The following is a 14,629-nucleotide window of genomic DNA, read 5'->3' on the forward strand; positions in this document are numbered from 1 at the left end:
GGGCACTGGTTGGATTGTGCTGTGCAATGAGTTGCTGGGCTGTGGAGTGGATGTTCTGTGTGCTGGATGCACCGCACAGCATCTGCTGTGCCAGAAGCAGACTTTGCACTGGTTGTGATGCTCAATGTCAGGGCTGTGTAGTGGTTACAGTCAGGGCTCTGAATGCATCAGTAGTCCTTAGTTGCCTTAACCATCACCTCCTGAAACCAGCCTCTGCTTCAACTCAGGGCTGGGCTTTCAGTCTCTACCTGAGGTATACTGTAAGGTACTACCTCTCTTCCGCCCTGTCTCTAGCCCTATCTGCTGCCTGTGCCTTGGACCACGGTGCTGTAGCTGTCTCTAGTCTTGTCTTTGTGTCCTTCTGCTCATCCTATCTCGACTCTGTGGATGGATTTTGTACCTGGTTTATCACCTCACCTTGTTTGAGACTGTCAGTGCAACATCCTGCTGCCTCCAGTGCAGTCCTGCTCCCCATGTTTGCTGCCCTGTTAGGAAAGGCACTGCCTCTGTTGTGCTGCGGTCACTCTTGGCTCCCAGCTCGTACAACTTTGTGGAGCAGCACCACTTTTGCTGCTTTGTGGCAGTTTTGCTGAATAGTGATTGTGCTGAGCAGAGCTCACACAACACAGGGGCTGTCTTGAACTGTGCAGTGAATGTTTAGTGCAGTGTGTTCTGTGATGCAGGTTCTTGGCAGTGTGTCCAGTGGCACCAAGGAAGGTGCAGAAGCAGGCTCATTGGAGCTGACTACCAATGTCCTGTTTCTTTGCTGTCGGGGTGATGCTAAACAGTGCATCTAACAGTGCAACGCTGCTAAACTCAGTGCCTCTGCGCTAATCTGGCTAACCCCAAGAGAGAAATCTCCCAAGGGCTTTCCTATCAGAGCAGGGTGTTATGTAGGTGTAACTTGCTGTTTCCCCTCTGTCCCTCCTGACGCAGCCACCTGAAGAACTCACTCCACGGCACAGGAACACAGAGTGCCCAAAGCAGCCCTTGAGCCTTTGCATCTTTAAAGCACCCAGCAGTCAGCCCTTGCACCTTCCCCTGTGCCAGTGCTCATGGGACCCCAGGGACTCCCAGCGATGGCATGCACCCACACACCCCAGTGCCCGATGGGACGCATCACAGAGCAGAGGAAAAGCTGTGTGGGGTTAGCACAGTGCAGCTTTATTTCCGTGGAGCAGGAGGAAGTTCTCCCCCACGGGCTCAGATCCCTTAGCACACGACTTGCCAGCCCACAGCCATACCCCACCACAGCTTTTGCTAGCTAGCCCTGCGGCCAGCTGCATCACCCCTACTCAAGAGGCATGGTTCCCATAGTCAGGTTCCCCCACTATGGGGACAGCCATAGTTCCCCTCGGCTACTTACACAGCCCTTCTGCTAGGCAGATGCAGGAGCACGCCCAGGCTGCCCAGGTCCTGCTGGAGCAGCGATGCGCAGAGTGAGGCACTGCTGGGTACTGCCAGGCCTGGGCTGGATGAGAGCCTTCTCCCAAGTGCTGTGTGGGGACTTCAGATCCCTGCAGGGATCCCCGCAGGGCTCCCAGGCAGGTCTGCAAGTGGCTGCATGACTGCACCTTGCTCAGACCATTTCCACCAGTTTGGCAGGGAGCGGTCACGATGGTGTAAAGCGGAGAGTAGGCTGCAGGGCTGGAGGCCAGAAGGGCACTGCACGTGGGGTCTCCATCTCCCCCTTACTTGTGGGGGGCACTTGAGGCTGCCACACAGAGAGGAACAAAGCCAACACTTGGGTCAGGTGCCTATAAACCCCCTCACAGACAAAGCTCAGCTACAGGGACACACACACACACACACTGGGCCACGGTCAGCACTCCCCAGAGGACACAGACAGAGGTGACGCAGGAGGCAGGAGGAGGGTGGGGGTCCAACGCCCAGCCTGGTGCCAGGCAGAGCTGCCCAGACCAGGAGCTGGGGGGGCTGTGGCCGAGGGCAGGTCCCGCCATGCCCTGCCCCGTTGCCTCCTGCCCCTCACTGCAGCACTGCCCCGGGACACGGTGGGCAGCGAGGCCCATGGGGAGTCACGTCACCCCTCCGACTTATCCTGCCGAGAGTGCTGCAGGCTGCAAAGAGAACTGAAAAGTGCTTAGAAAAGAGAGAAACCCCTAGAAAACCCACCCCAGACAAGAGCCCGACCTCGCCTCCCTGCCCACGGCATCCCTGCTGGCCCGGGGCAACACCACAGAGGAAGGGGGGGCCGGGGCCGGGGCCAGCTGGGGTGGGAGGCACTCGGAGCACCCAGGCTCGACCCATCCCTGCCCTCTACACCAAGGCGTAGTCAAACTGGCCCCTCTCCAACCCCTCCTTGTGGTCAGTCCAGGAGGAGGCAGGCATGCGGCTGTAGGGGTCCAGCAGGATGCGGAAGCAGCGCACCATCAGCATCACCAAGAAGACGAGGAGGAAGATGACAAAGGCAAAGACGGTTTTCTGCTCAGCATCCATGCCCGCAGTGCTGGCCGGGTGCTCAACCAAGGACGGGGACAGCAGTTCATAATCCATCGTCGATGCATCATTCATGGCAGAGGCGAGGCACGCTAGCTGCAAAGAGCACGTGGACAGGGCGCATTGGGGGTTGGGCAGCCAGCTCCAGCCTCCCGCTGCACACCCAGAGCACCACCTGCACGGGTCACTCCATAGCCACCAGTATTGCTAAGCTGAGCCAAGTTGCTTGGGATTCACCCTTGCACAGACCAAGAGCTCCTGGAGGGAAAAGCAGAGACGGAGAGAGAGGAGGAATTGGCCATGGGCTTCAGCTAAAGAGCACCTTAGATGCTAAATAGAGACAGGAGAGGGCAGGGAAGAGTCTCTGCTGCCAGAACTGCAGTTATGTGCTTGCTGATGCAGCCAGCCAAGCAGTCAGATATGTGAGAGAAAGGCCTGGGGACAATGATATTTATGGCCAGGGGCTGAATTTGGTACATATTTTCAGCCAGAAATTGTGGGAAGAGTATTCTTCAATTGAAAAGTAATACTCCCAGCTTGAATCTTTTCTTAATTATTATTATTTTAAATCCAGCTTCTAAACTGTCAGCATTCACCAGGAGTCATTTTTGCTTTAATCAATTTAAGAATCAGAGGGGTTACTTTTTTACTTTTGGCAGCTGAAGAAGTGAGAAAGCCAACAGGGGAGGAGGAAGGAAAAGTGGGGAGGAGGTGCTTCATAGAAAGTGAGGACTTTTCAAAAAGAAATCTCATGTATCACCTCAAAGATACAGGTTCATAAGTGAGTCCCTGGTTTTCTGGCAAACTCAGGAAGCACAGCCACAGTGATGCCACTTAGCAAGGACACAAAGGAATGGGGCAGGTGGGCAACTTAATCTGCTAGTACTGAGCTTGCCACTCCAAAAATCCCCAACAACCCTCCAGAGAGGCTGTTTGCCTGCCAAGCCCAGTGCTGCAGGACCAGCTGGGACCAGGTGCCCTGAATCACAACAAAACGTAGACTGAGGAGGACCTCAGCTGCTAAGCCAGTGCAGGCTTCTCTTGATTTCACCCAGTCCAGTCTTGAAAATCTCCCAAGATGGGCACAAGCTTGGAGTTTGCCCACTCCCACCGAGGGTGATGTGCCCAGATGCCGTGCGTCCCTTGAGCTAATGACTACCTTTGGTTTTGTACCACGCCTAGAAGGGGCTGAGTCCTGAAGGAGAAGGAGAGCACCTACCTCACTCCAGCTGCGTGGGTTCACTAGCATTGCTATTGCAGCAGAAGCAGGAGAAAACTGCCTTCAAACAGCCACATCACTGAGCAGAGATCTCCAGGGTCCAGCTTCCTTGGGCTAAGGATGAAAAGCAGAAGGACAAAGACAGCAACAGAAGTTAAAAGGACCACAGTCACTAGCAGTCATAGCAAAGCAGCGAAGACACTCCTGATTTAGCAAACGCTGTAAGTTCTCAGTGTCTCTTGTCAGACCAGCACTAGCTTCTGGGTAGGAGAACATCTTTATCAATGTCCCCTTGCTCCATCCTGGAGTCTGAGTGCTCTTAGTGTTGTGAAGACTGCAGAAAAAGGCCCCACGGGGAGACATCCAGCCAAGCATGCCCCCTGCCTGCCAGGCAGCAATACTGGGAGAAACTATCAGTGGGAAAAGGCAGCCAGCTATGGACCACGGCATGTTTGACATGGCTCTGACTCATGCCGAGCACCTGCTCTCTTTCCTTTATCTGCACCTCCTGGGACACCGAGAGGATCAGTGTTTGCAGGCTTTAAAAATGATTTTGTATCACAAAAGGAGAAGAATAAAGGGCAATAGCAGCAGCGAGGTGAGAAAGATTAATGTATTCTCTGTCCACCTTCCTGAATCCCAGGACCTGCGTGCTGTCAATTGCAAGACAGTCACCCAGTGCCCTGAGATCTGTAGAGAAGTAAGCTACTCCTGTTTCCAAGGAGCACAAAAGCCGCTGTGAATGGAAGTGGTGATGGCAGCAGAAGGATGCTCTGAGAGGCAGCATCTCTGATATCTGTCACAACTTCCCACAGCAGAAGTGATCTGCTACCTACTGGAGACAGGCTGATGCCCACATGCTGTGCTTTTCAGTCCAGCACAGTTCGTGATCGGGGGTGGGAGGCACTTAATAGCCAAAGCTCCTTCCTTCTGTCCTTGCTTGGGAAGACTAAACAGGCAAAAGCAAGATTTGTTAGCAAACAAGCTGAATGGTTGCGGGCACAGACCTGGACAGAGCTGACCACAGCTGCTCTCTGGCTTTTTACCCCAGTTATTTGGTACTCTCCCTTCCCAGCATATCTCTTGTGTCTAGGCCAGACGTGGAATGTTCTCTTGATAGGCATCTGTACAGCACTGTGCAAAACAGCCCAGTCCTCCCTTTGGGACAAAGCACCACCAAAACACCCAACTCCATTGGGATGGCGAACCCTGAGCTGGCATCTGTGCGCACACTTGGCCAAGGTATCTCTGAACCCCCAAACACCAACCACCTCAAAACAGCTGTCTCGACACTTCCACTAACACCAGCTTCCCAATTACATGTCAAGGCTTCAGATGTCCTTTGAGGCTGAGTGGGGGCTTTACCCTCATTTGTCAGTTACATTACTGCAGGGAAATACCCACTGCATATCTCCAAAGGGAAACCACCTATATTCAATGTCCCATTGAGAGGATGTGGGTCACCCATAGGATGACCTGCTGTAGGGAGCCTGCTTTGGACAGGGGGGTTGGACTTGATGATCTCTGGAGGTCCCTTCCAACCCCTACAATTCTGAGATTCTGTGATTCTGTGACTCCATCCAGAAGTCCCTTGGACTGTTAAATGCTGAGGTTTACACCCACCTCCCATATATCCCCAACCAAGCATGGAGTGCTGGAGATAGAGTCCAGCCCAAACAAGGTGGAGCATATGGGTCTGCCAGATACAATTTTCAAGTGCTTTAGGAAGGCACCAGCTCTCATGAGCCACCAGGGCAACGTATAGGGTCGCTATCTCCAAAGACAGGTCTCCATCACTGTCTACAAGAATGACTGATTGGGCAAAGGCATATTTGGCCCCGGCAGGTTCTGTTCCATAGTGCTCTCACAAAAAGTCCCTTAGAAACACGTATATATATCCTGAGCTTGGGAAATGGTGCTGGTCCAGGACCCAACCATCTGCTGGCAGATATATGTAGGAAGACTGGAGCTGCACTCACTGCCATGGGTGGAGGGAAGCACTTCTCACACCTTCTCTGTCTCTGTCATTTTGACATATATATCATCTGATCTTCAATGAGTACAGATTGCAAATACTAGACTTATCTGGCAGTTCCTGCCTTCCCTGATAGCAGCTGCCCAGGCAGCCAGTTAGGCTCCCTCAGGCCTGCACTGGCAAGCCTCTAACTCTCCCTTGCTTGTGCTGTGGATTCCCATGGCGTAAGTACTGCATCAGGAGGGGAGAAGGATGGGGGTGAATGAACTGAGCTGGGGAGTTTTCCAGGTGAGCGGGGAGCACATGGATTTCCATTTCCCAGTCAGTACAGGATGGCCTAGCTCAGAGCACAGCACCTCGCAGAACTCGGCTCCTCACATTCTGCAAGGGGAGTGAGATCTGCAGTTTCCAGGGTCTTCAAAGGTTTTGTGTCTTGAAAGCTGACACTCCAGAACCCAGGATCTGAGGAACTGGTTGTCCTCCACCTCTGCAGCAGAGGAGGGCAGTGAGGTCAGTTGCCCATAGGTGGATGTGAACCATGATGATGGGGACAGCCTTGGGAATGAAGCATCCCTAGGGCCTCAAAGTGAGCTGATTTATTTGCCTGGCAGCTCTTCAGCTTAGTCTGATGCTGTTCCCATGGAAAGACGATGGGCAGACACAGGGTGAGCACAGGAGCAGATGATGGTTCCATGTGACCCTATCAGAGGGGTTGCAGAGATGATTCAGAGCCTGGAGCATCTCCCACATGAGGAAAGACTGAGAGCCGTGGGACTGTTCAGCCTGGAGAAGGCTGAGGGGGGAATCTCATCACTGTTTATAAATATCTAAAGTGTGTGAGTCAAGTCGATGGAGGCGGACCCTTTTTGATGGTGAGCAACAATAGAACAATGGGCAACGGGAAGAATCTGGAACACAGGAAGCTCCTCACCAACACAAGGAAGACCTTTACTGTCAGAGTGACGGAGCACTGGAGCAGGCTACCCAAGAGACGTGACAGAGTAGCTTTCTCTGGAGATATTCAAGATCCAACTGGACACTTTTGTGTGTGACCTATTGTAGGGAACCTGCTTTAGTGAGGGATTGGACTTGATCTCTAGAGGTCCCTTCCAACCCCTGAAATTCAGTGATTCTGTAATTCTAACGACCTTCCAATGGTCACTGAAGATCCCAACCTAGAAGGCCAGGGCCTAGAGATGTCCATGCACCTTTTTGTAATTTAATTTTGTACAGCTGAACAAAGAGCCTAGCTAAAATGTGTAGGTGGGAACCAGCTGCTGTTCCACAGGAGACATTCAGCAACATTATCCTATAACTTCCACACACAGCGCAGTGACTTTCTTGATACACTCAGAAATTTTTGGCAGCAATTGTCTGAATTCATTGGTCTTTGGTGAATAGCTCAGAGATCAAATAGACAAAAGCAACCAGGTTCCTTATCACAGGCTGCTCCTCTCCCTCTCCCAATTATTCTTCCAGAAATTATACTTTATGGGGCCATGGGGCTGAAAATTGCAATAATCCCTGCAGAGAGAGCTGTTCCCATGTGCTACCTATGTATTCCAGCTAGGTACTGGGATAACTGGGGCCTTCTGTGATCTGGTCATTTGTGATTGCACAAGGACAACATCTCAGAGTCCAACCCTGCCCCAAGAGCCCTAATGCCATGTCTTGCATTAATATGGCAGAGCATCCCTACTTTGTGGCTGCCAAGAAGCCACGGTTGGCTGAGTGGCTTCCACCAGCCACAGCCCTCCGCCAGAGACTGGGTTAGGAAAATTCCTCTTCATAATCCATGGTACCAGAGATGTTGAAAACAGGCCCTGCTGCAATATAATCAACTCAAGCACAAATCATGTATCTGGAGATGCCCAACTGACTTGTAACTGACATCAAAAATGCAGGGAGAAACATACATATTCAGGAGAAAATACAAGGTTTTCTGCCAAATAGTAGCCCTGTATTAAAGTATTTATCTCACATTTGGAATGTGTTGCTTTTTTTATTACCGTGTGAAGAATCAGATCTTAATTTCCCAAGAAAATGCTGGTAAGGTAGTTAAATGAAGGCAGCTGTTATTTAAGGAATATGTGATTGAGTTTTATTAAGATTCATGTTCCCTTAGTAACAAAAAAGAATGCATGAGCAAGGAAATCGCTAAATAGGGACAGAACTCACAAAGGAAGAGGATTGTCAACTATTTAGCAACTCTGTGGGGATATTTTTACGGGTACAAAACACAAATTAAATGTTAATTTGGCAAATGACAAATATCTAATGAAATATTAACTTTCAAAAGAGGCACGGAGTAGTGTTGACAACGCAGGATGCCATCTGGTGTGGAGGGCTTACCCTTCCCACTGGAGACACCTCCAAATGGAGACAGATCCCACAAGTGGGCAGTGGCAGAGGGATGGGGCCGCAGAGGGATGGGGCTCTGCAGCCTTGGCATGACTCAGCCTGCTCACTGCACTGCCCGCAGACACTTCCACTAGCATCAGCTTATTCCACCCTCCCAGTTCTTGCTGGTTTTTGACCAGGAGACAATAGCAAGAGCTAGCTGCTGGACGGGAAAGCATAAAAAGAATCAGTGGGAAGGGAACCTAGCTCTGGAGTCAGGGCCCGAGGCAGCTCACCAAGGCACTAACAACCTTGTCTTAGGGTGCTAGGAGATGAAGACGGCTTTTCAACGCTGTAGTTAACAAACACCTAGCACTGAGAAGTGTACATTTTAGCAGCAGAAATTGAAAAAGACACACATGATTGACACAACGAAGCGGAATTGTACCAGAAATGCTGACCTGTTCCAAGAATGTAAATGAAAGATGAGCACTGTTATGAGTGAAGCGGGGTTTAATTGCACTGTGTCATGGATACAGTCCAGCAACCAGGGAGAGACTTAGTTTACACGCTTTTAAATAAACCCAACTTTCTTAGTCCTGTCTTATAACAAAAGAAGACATTTACAATTATACAAGAGCAATAAAGGAGAGTAATGTCTTCAGCAGAGAAAGTGGAACTAGTTTTGATGGAGGAGAGTTCTGAGGAGCTAAAATTCTCAAATCCACATGAAGAGAGCAGAACAAAATGTCTGCATGCAAGGAACAGTGTCAAATTCTTTAGGATGCTGCTAAAGCAACCCTGCTTTTCAAAGCACACACCCACTGTTTCTCCCCATATCAACCTATCTGAGACAAGCTGGAGGAATATCCCACATACCCAGCATACCCAGGATTCTGGGAATGCCGAAGAAGGACGATTTGGCACGCAAAATGAGCAGGACAGGGGAGCAATGCCACGTACACCCTCTGCTCAGAAGTGTTAGCACTCCACTGCTCTGCAGGAGCTGGGGCTCCACACATTCCCCTTTGTTAATATTCGTCGCATTGCCGCGCGTGGCACACAGCCGCCTGTTGCAACCAGAGAGCAAACACCATCGCCAGGGAGACAGGGAAGCAAGCACCCTAGTGAGGGCTGCAGGTGAAGTGCTTAAGCCGGAGGTCTGCAGGGCCTACCAGATCCAGAGAGAGGGGGAAAGGCTTTACTTGCGGTACTGCAGGACTCCGTCACTCCCTCCGCTGCCCCACTGCCGTGCTCCCAGGCCCACAGGCCCTCCTCCTCCAGAGCCCTGTTGAGACCAAGGGAGCTGGGCACACCTCTGGCGCTGCAATAGGGAGCTCACAGAACGGCAGAATTCTTGGCAGGGCTTGCATTGCCTTTTTCAGTCAATGTTGCTGCTGATTCCCAGCAGCAACAAATGAACACATGCCACTGGGTTACCGCGTGGCTGCCAGGATCAACAGAGCCACTGCCATAGCGGGGCCTGCACAGCCAGGGGCAGCTGGAGATCCCTGTAAGGAGGGGTAAGAAGAGCTGCCTCCCCTCTTCACTTCTTCCCAAACCCTGATTGCATTCAGCTGTCATTCTGCAGTGCTCACCTTTCCTCTGGAGGAAACTCTCTCCCACAGGATCTCCTCCTATTCCAGCCTAGTTTTGCCCCTCAGGAAGAGAGAATTTGTAGGCTCCGTTTCCACAAACAAGCAACCAATCCTCTGTGGAATCTGTTCCAAAGGGCTAAAGAGACTTGGAGACATGCATTACAGGCTTCTGATCCAAAGCAGCACCCTGGGATGGCCCATCGGTCCCTTACAAGCAGACAGCAGGGACGAGTGGCAGCAGCTTGTTTTCCTTCAGGAGGGCCTTCATCATGAGCCCTGCCAGCACCTCTCCATCACCTGGCCCAGCTCCCAGGTCCCATGAAGGAGACCCCAAGTCTCAGCAGGATCCCCTAACTGCACTGATGGATCCATATGTCCCTCATGCTCTACAGCCTGTTCTCAACATCTGCCTTCAAGCACATTCCACAAGGAATGACACTTCTGTCCCATGGGATTGTCATGGACTACACAGGCTGAGCCCCTGGGGCTGGATGCTCCCCTGTGACCCTCCTCTGCCCCATGGGCAGTACAGGAGGCACGGGGACAGGGGCTGAGGATTGCCAATCTGCCCACGGCACAGGGAACTGGGCTGAGGGGGTGTACCTGCAGCCCTCTGCCTGGGCCACTGGAGGATCCCAAGCCCTTTCTGTCTGCTGCCCCTTGGCTCCAGCCCAGTCCTGCAGCCCTGCATGTCTGTAACTCAAAACCCCCTGTAAAAAGGTTGGCAAGTCTTCTGCCAACCAGCCCATGGCTAACAGGAAATCCAGGACCTTGCTGCTTCTCTGGTCCCATGCAGCAACTGTGGAGGGGACTTGCCAGCAAAGCAGCTCTACCTCAGGATTGCTGCTGAGCCCCATGGTAGAGAAAGATAAGCTGAACCTCGGGCATGGAGCATGGAATTGAGCTAATTGGGCCAGAGCAGGGGCATGAAACACTGAGGGTAAGACACTCCTGCCCCGGGAGGGAGCAGGAGCAGTGCTGGGGCTCTGGGTTCTACAGCTTCACGTACCCTGTCCCACTGATGGCTGCTGCTCATGCTGGCATCTGAACCATACCAAGAATCAGCCCCTCTGGCGCAGTGCTAGGCGCACTGCCCCTCACCCACCTCTGCCTTTTCTCCAGCCAGTTTTCATCAAAGAGATGGTTGGCTCTAATCACACTCAGGACAGACAAGACCTTGATACAAGCAGAAGGCAGCCTCCAGGCAAGATCCTCAGCTAAGGAGAGATGCTTCTTCCCAGACTTTACGATCCCCGGTCTCTGTGGGAGCAGAGCATGGGGAGCTCGGCCAAGCGCAGCGCTCTGCAGAACCCCCTCCACGTGCCTTCTGTCTGCTCTCATCCCAGCACATACAGAAATCCCACCACCACCAAACCAAGCAACCTGGTAAGAAGATAACCCAACAGGAAAGCTGCCTGTTACCCGTAACAACTGCAAAGCCCAGCGTCCTGCTCCCTCCATCCAGACTCAACAGTTTCCATCAGAAGATATACTGGGCCCCAGCACCAGATGTGCAGAACTACCCCATCTCCTGAACCCATCACTAGCGAGAGGTCCTTGACAACTAAGCAGAGAAGCAACTTCCCCCTCCCCTTTGCACTTCCTGGCTCTGCAAACCCCCCATCCTCCCCATAGCATGAGCACTTGAGAGGAGCTGGGGCATGGACAGTACCTGGATGGCATGGGTCGGGGGGCCCAGCCACTCAGCCACAGCGATTCCCAGCTCCAGCACTTGCCATCTCGAGGGAAGGAGCAGATGCCTCTCTCCTGGAGAGCGCACAGGGAAGGCAACTGCTCTTCACTCACACTGGAGCAGGTTCCTATGGCGATGCAGAATCAATTATAATAAAAGGTGGAGCACAGCTATTGGAGAAGTTTGTGAGCTGCCTGCCTGGGAAAGCAAGGCCATGAGAGGGAATGGGGCTGGGGACTGGGCCTGGCCGTCCCTGGGGTCCAGCTCCTGAATCCCAGTGTCCCCCTGGGTGCTCCATGTTCTCCCAGTGCAGCATGTACAAGGGTCTGCCAGGCACCTACCCGTCTTACCTGCACTTCCCAGAAGTCTGTCCAAGGCGCTGGTAGCAATCTGAATTATCCAGCTGCAAATCTGTCTAGCACAGTTCTTTGCAGTCCCACTTTTACCACCATCCCCATGGAGGGAGCAGATCGCAGCATGATAAGATTTTGTACAGCAGCAGAACAGACAGACTTTCCTTTCCCATGCAACCCTCCTTCTGTACAACTCCCTTGCAAAAGCTGCTCCAGTCCCAAGGGCTGTGCTGCTGCCCCTCTAAGACATCCAAGACCCCTGTCTGTCCCCTGTGTGCCTATGTCTGTCCCAGAGCCACAGCCCCACTCCTGGCAGGCTGAGATGCGCTGGAACAAGCGCAGCCTTCCTGCTTGCCAGGCACACTGCTGCCATTCACGCACTGAAGCCAAGCCTGACTTCTTGCAGCACCCAGCACATGGAACTGCACCTCCAAGATGCAGGTTAAGTTAGAGATACTGGATGCACAGCTGTCCATAAAGATGTTCAAGGAGTGAAGGAACTGGGACTGCAAAATGTCACTACAATCCCATATGCACCTTCTCACTCCAGGCTCAAGGAGTGATCCAGGTTCAGAGCCAAGGCTGGCAGCTTTGGGATGCAAAGTGCTGCCAGGCTTGCACAATGTCACACCCAGCTCACAGGGAAACATGCCGAGGTTCTGGGAGAGGCCTAGGAGTGTGACTACGTGCTTGGACCTGGACCAGAAGCCACACTCGGCCCTGCTGCCTTACAGTCCTGCACAAGCTCCTCATGGCTGAGTGTGTGCCACCAGTTCTGCCTGGTGCTTCCTCCCTCCTGCATGCCCTCCCCACCTCTAAGTGTCAGATTTGTATAAGCAAATGATGGCAGTCTTTTCTCTTCTGGAGAAAGGTGACAGGAGCCTCGGAGCCTGGGCGATGTGATTTGGAGGAAGAACTAGCACCAGATGGAAGAGGAGAGTATCAGAGGCAGGAGTGGTCAGTATAACTGGTAGACTCACTGCAGCACTGATCACGGGGTGATGATCCACATCCACTTTCAATGATCATCCACAGACAAAGGCTGTGTCTCCTTGTCCTGAGTCCTGAGATAAAAGATGTGGGAACAACAGGGTTGTCAGGAGCTCAACAAGTGAAGAGTGCCTGGCAAACAAATACACATACCCAGACCAACAGCATCCCTGAGCTTTTGGCAGAATTTAGCTGTCTGGGCAAACCCCAGGGTCCCAGAGAGCAGGATTTGGCCATTCCCAGGCACCACAAGTGAGAATGGCAGTCAAGCCCTGGGAGCAGGATACCCCTCTGAACGCAGTTTCTCTTATAAGCTGTCACTGCTTTGGCCACCTGTGGCTTGTGTCATCTGCTGAACAGCAGGGCGTTGTGCATGTAGATCCTCATGAAAGAAAATCCTCATGAAAGAAAGAAAGAAGAGAACTCTGGCCCTGGCCTACAGGAACTCCAAGTGAACAAAGGCAGGTGTTCAAGCAGGAGACTTAATGGAAGGGAAACCAGGGGTGACATCCATTGCTATCTGCTCTGGTGAAAAGCGACTCATCCCTCCTCATGCATGTGCTCAGAAAGGGACAGATAAGGCTCCTGTACTTCCCCTGGCTGTTGGTGGCACCCAGAAGTACGGATTAGAAGCCCAAGTTGCACGTAGCTGCTGGGAGGTGTTGCAGTCCCTCTCCATGCTGCTTCCTTGTTATGATTTCACAGTTTCCTCAGTGCAAAAATCCATTCTGTAGAAATTAATCACCAAATCATAAAAGCAAAACCCTCTATGGTTCCCCTTCAGCGCAGCACAGCATATTCCCTTCCTGCAATAAAGTAATTCATTGTAAATATTTGGAAATAACCACCGTATTTCCCATGCAATCCATCTCAGCTGCTAATTGAAATGCTATTTTGTGGTTTTGTTTGTTTGCTTGTTTTTCAAAGACACCTACACAAAACATTCTCACACTTTCATCACAGAGATCATGCATAGCCTGGAGCAAAGGGCCACATGAGTGGCCTCCCTGCAATATTAATATTGGTTTGCTAGTCATCAGACTTATGGCCAGGACTAGGAGTACGTGAATGAGTCGTTCCTAAAATCCTTCTTCATATCCACTCATGGAAGAGTCATAGGAGCCCCTTATGCTCTGTGGTGACGCTGGTTGTGGAACTGTGTGACCTGCAAGCCAGAGGAGCTGCTCATACTGGGGTGCCTCAGAACACCCTTGCTGATGGGTGGCTGCTGGCAGAGTTGAGGAGCTCTCCACTCTGCAGTCCATCCCAACCCAACTTGACACCTTATTCCAGCCCAGAGTAGCCCAACTCAGTCCAGCCCTATTCACTATCCCCATTGGCCCCACAACCATGGTTTTCATGTGCTTCATGCATTGTGATTAGCCAAGGAGCTTAGCCACATCCTTGCCTAAGGGCTGAACACCACAGCCTCTGGCCAGAGCTGATCGTGCACCAGCAGCGTCCAAACTCACAATAGCAGCTGGTCCTGAAGTGTGGTGCTGAGCTGGGTTAAACTACAACAGTCCATTCGATGCCCAATGTGGGGCTTGATGGGTTGAGATAAAGGCGTATCTGACCAGAATGCGTTAAAACAAAATTGTTATAAGTGTTACAGTAGGTCAATAGCCACTGCCCACAACGCTGATCTTGTTCTACACAATGTGGTTTTATTTGCTTTCAGGGTTATTTTTCTTAACTCCCTTCAGGTTTACCATCTCTGGGGGCTGGCCTAAGTTTATTTATGGTTTTTCCAGTTTGTATATAGCAAGTGCTCATGTTATACTGGCTATGGATTTACTTTGGCATCTGTACTCAGCATAGGCATCATTCTTCCATTTCAAGAGCCTTATCATGGAAACTCTTGAAAAGAACACTCTTTACTCCAGGCAAGTTAAAATAGTTTCTGAAATTTTTCTGTATACCTAGGATGCTCAAGCTAGCATGATCCTATTGCTATGTCGTCTGCATGTGTTTCCAGTTTTGGTTAAGAGGCAATTAAAAAAT

At 51.6% G+C, this 14,629-nt stretch overlaps 1 protein-coding gene across 12 annotated transcripts in view; it reads right to left on the minus strand.

The window, feature by feature from the left end:
- The window catches only part of CTXN1 (cortexin 1), a 53,638-nt gene continuing 40,152 nt past the window's right edge, over window positions 1,144-14,629 (minus strand). For 5 of the 12 annotated variants that reach the window (XM_021378310.1, XM_021378311.1, XM_021378317.1 and 2 more), the window contains 2 exons: window positions 3,677-3,790; window positions 1,144-2,553 (listed from right to left, as the gene is read on the minus strand). In XM_021378310.1, the coding sequence (XP_021233985.1) occupies window positions 2,278-2,553; window positions 3,677-3,706 (306 nt within the window). In that variant the 5' untranslated portion in view covers window positions 3,707-3,790 and the 3' untranslated portion in view covers window positions 1,144-2,277. Of the gene's footprint in view, window positions 2,716-3,676; window positions 3,791-9,196; window positions 9,280-9,589; window positions 10,850-11,261; window positions 11,410-12,615; window positions 12,700-14,629 lie in introns of those variants that run through there. The other 7 variants (XM_021378314.1, XM_021378312.1, XM_021378319.1 and 4 more) reach the window with 7 other exon arrangements.

The sequence above is a fragment of the Numida meleagris genome, chromosome 27, assembly GCF_002078875.1.
Source record: "Numida meleagris isolate 19003 breed g44 Domestic line chromosome 27, NumMel1.0, whole genome shotgun sequence".
Lineage (NCBI taxonomy): Eukaryota > Metazoa > Chordata > Aves > Galliformes > Numididae > Numida > Numida meleagris.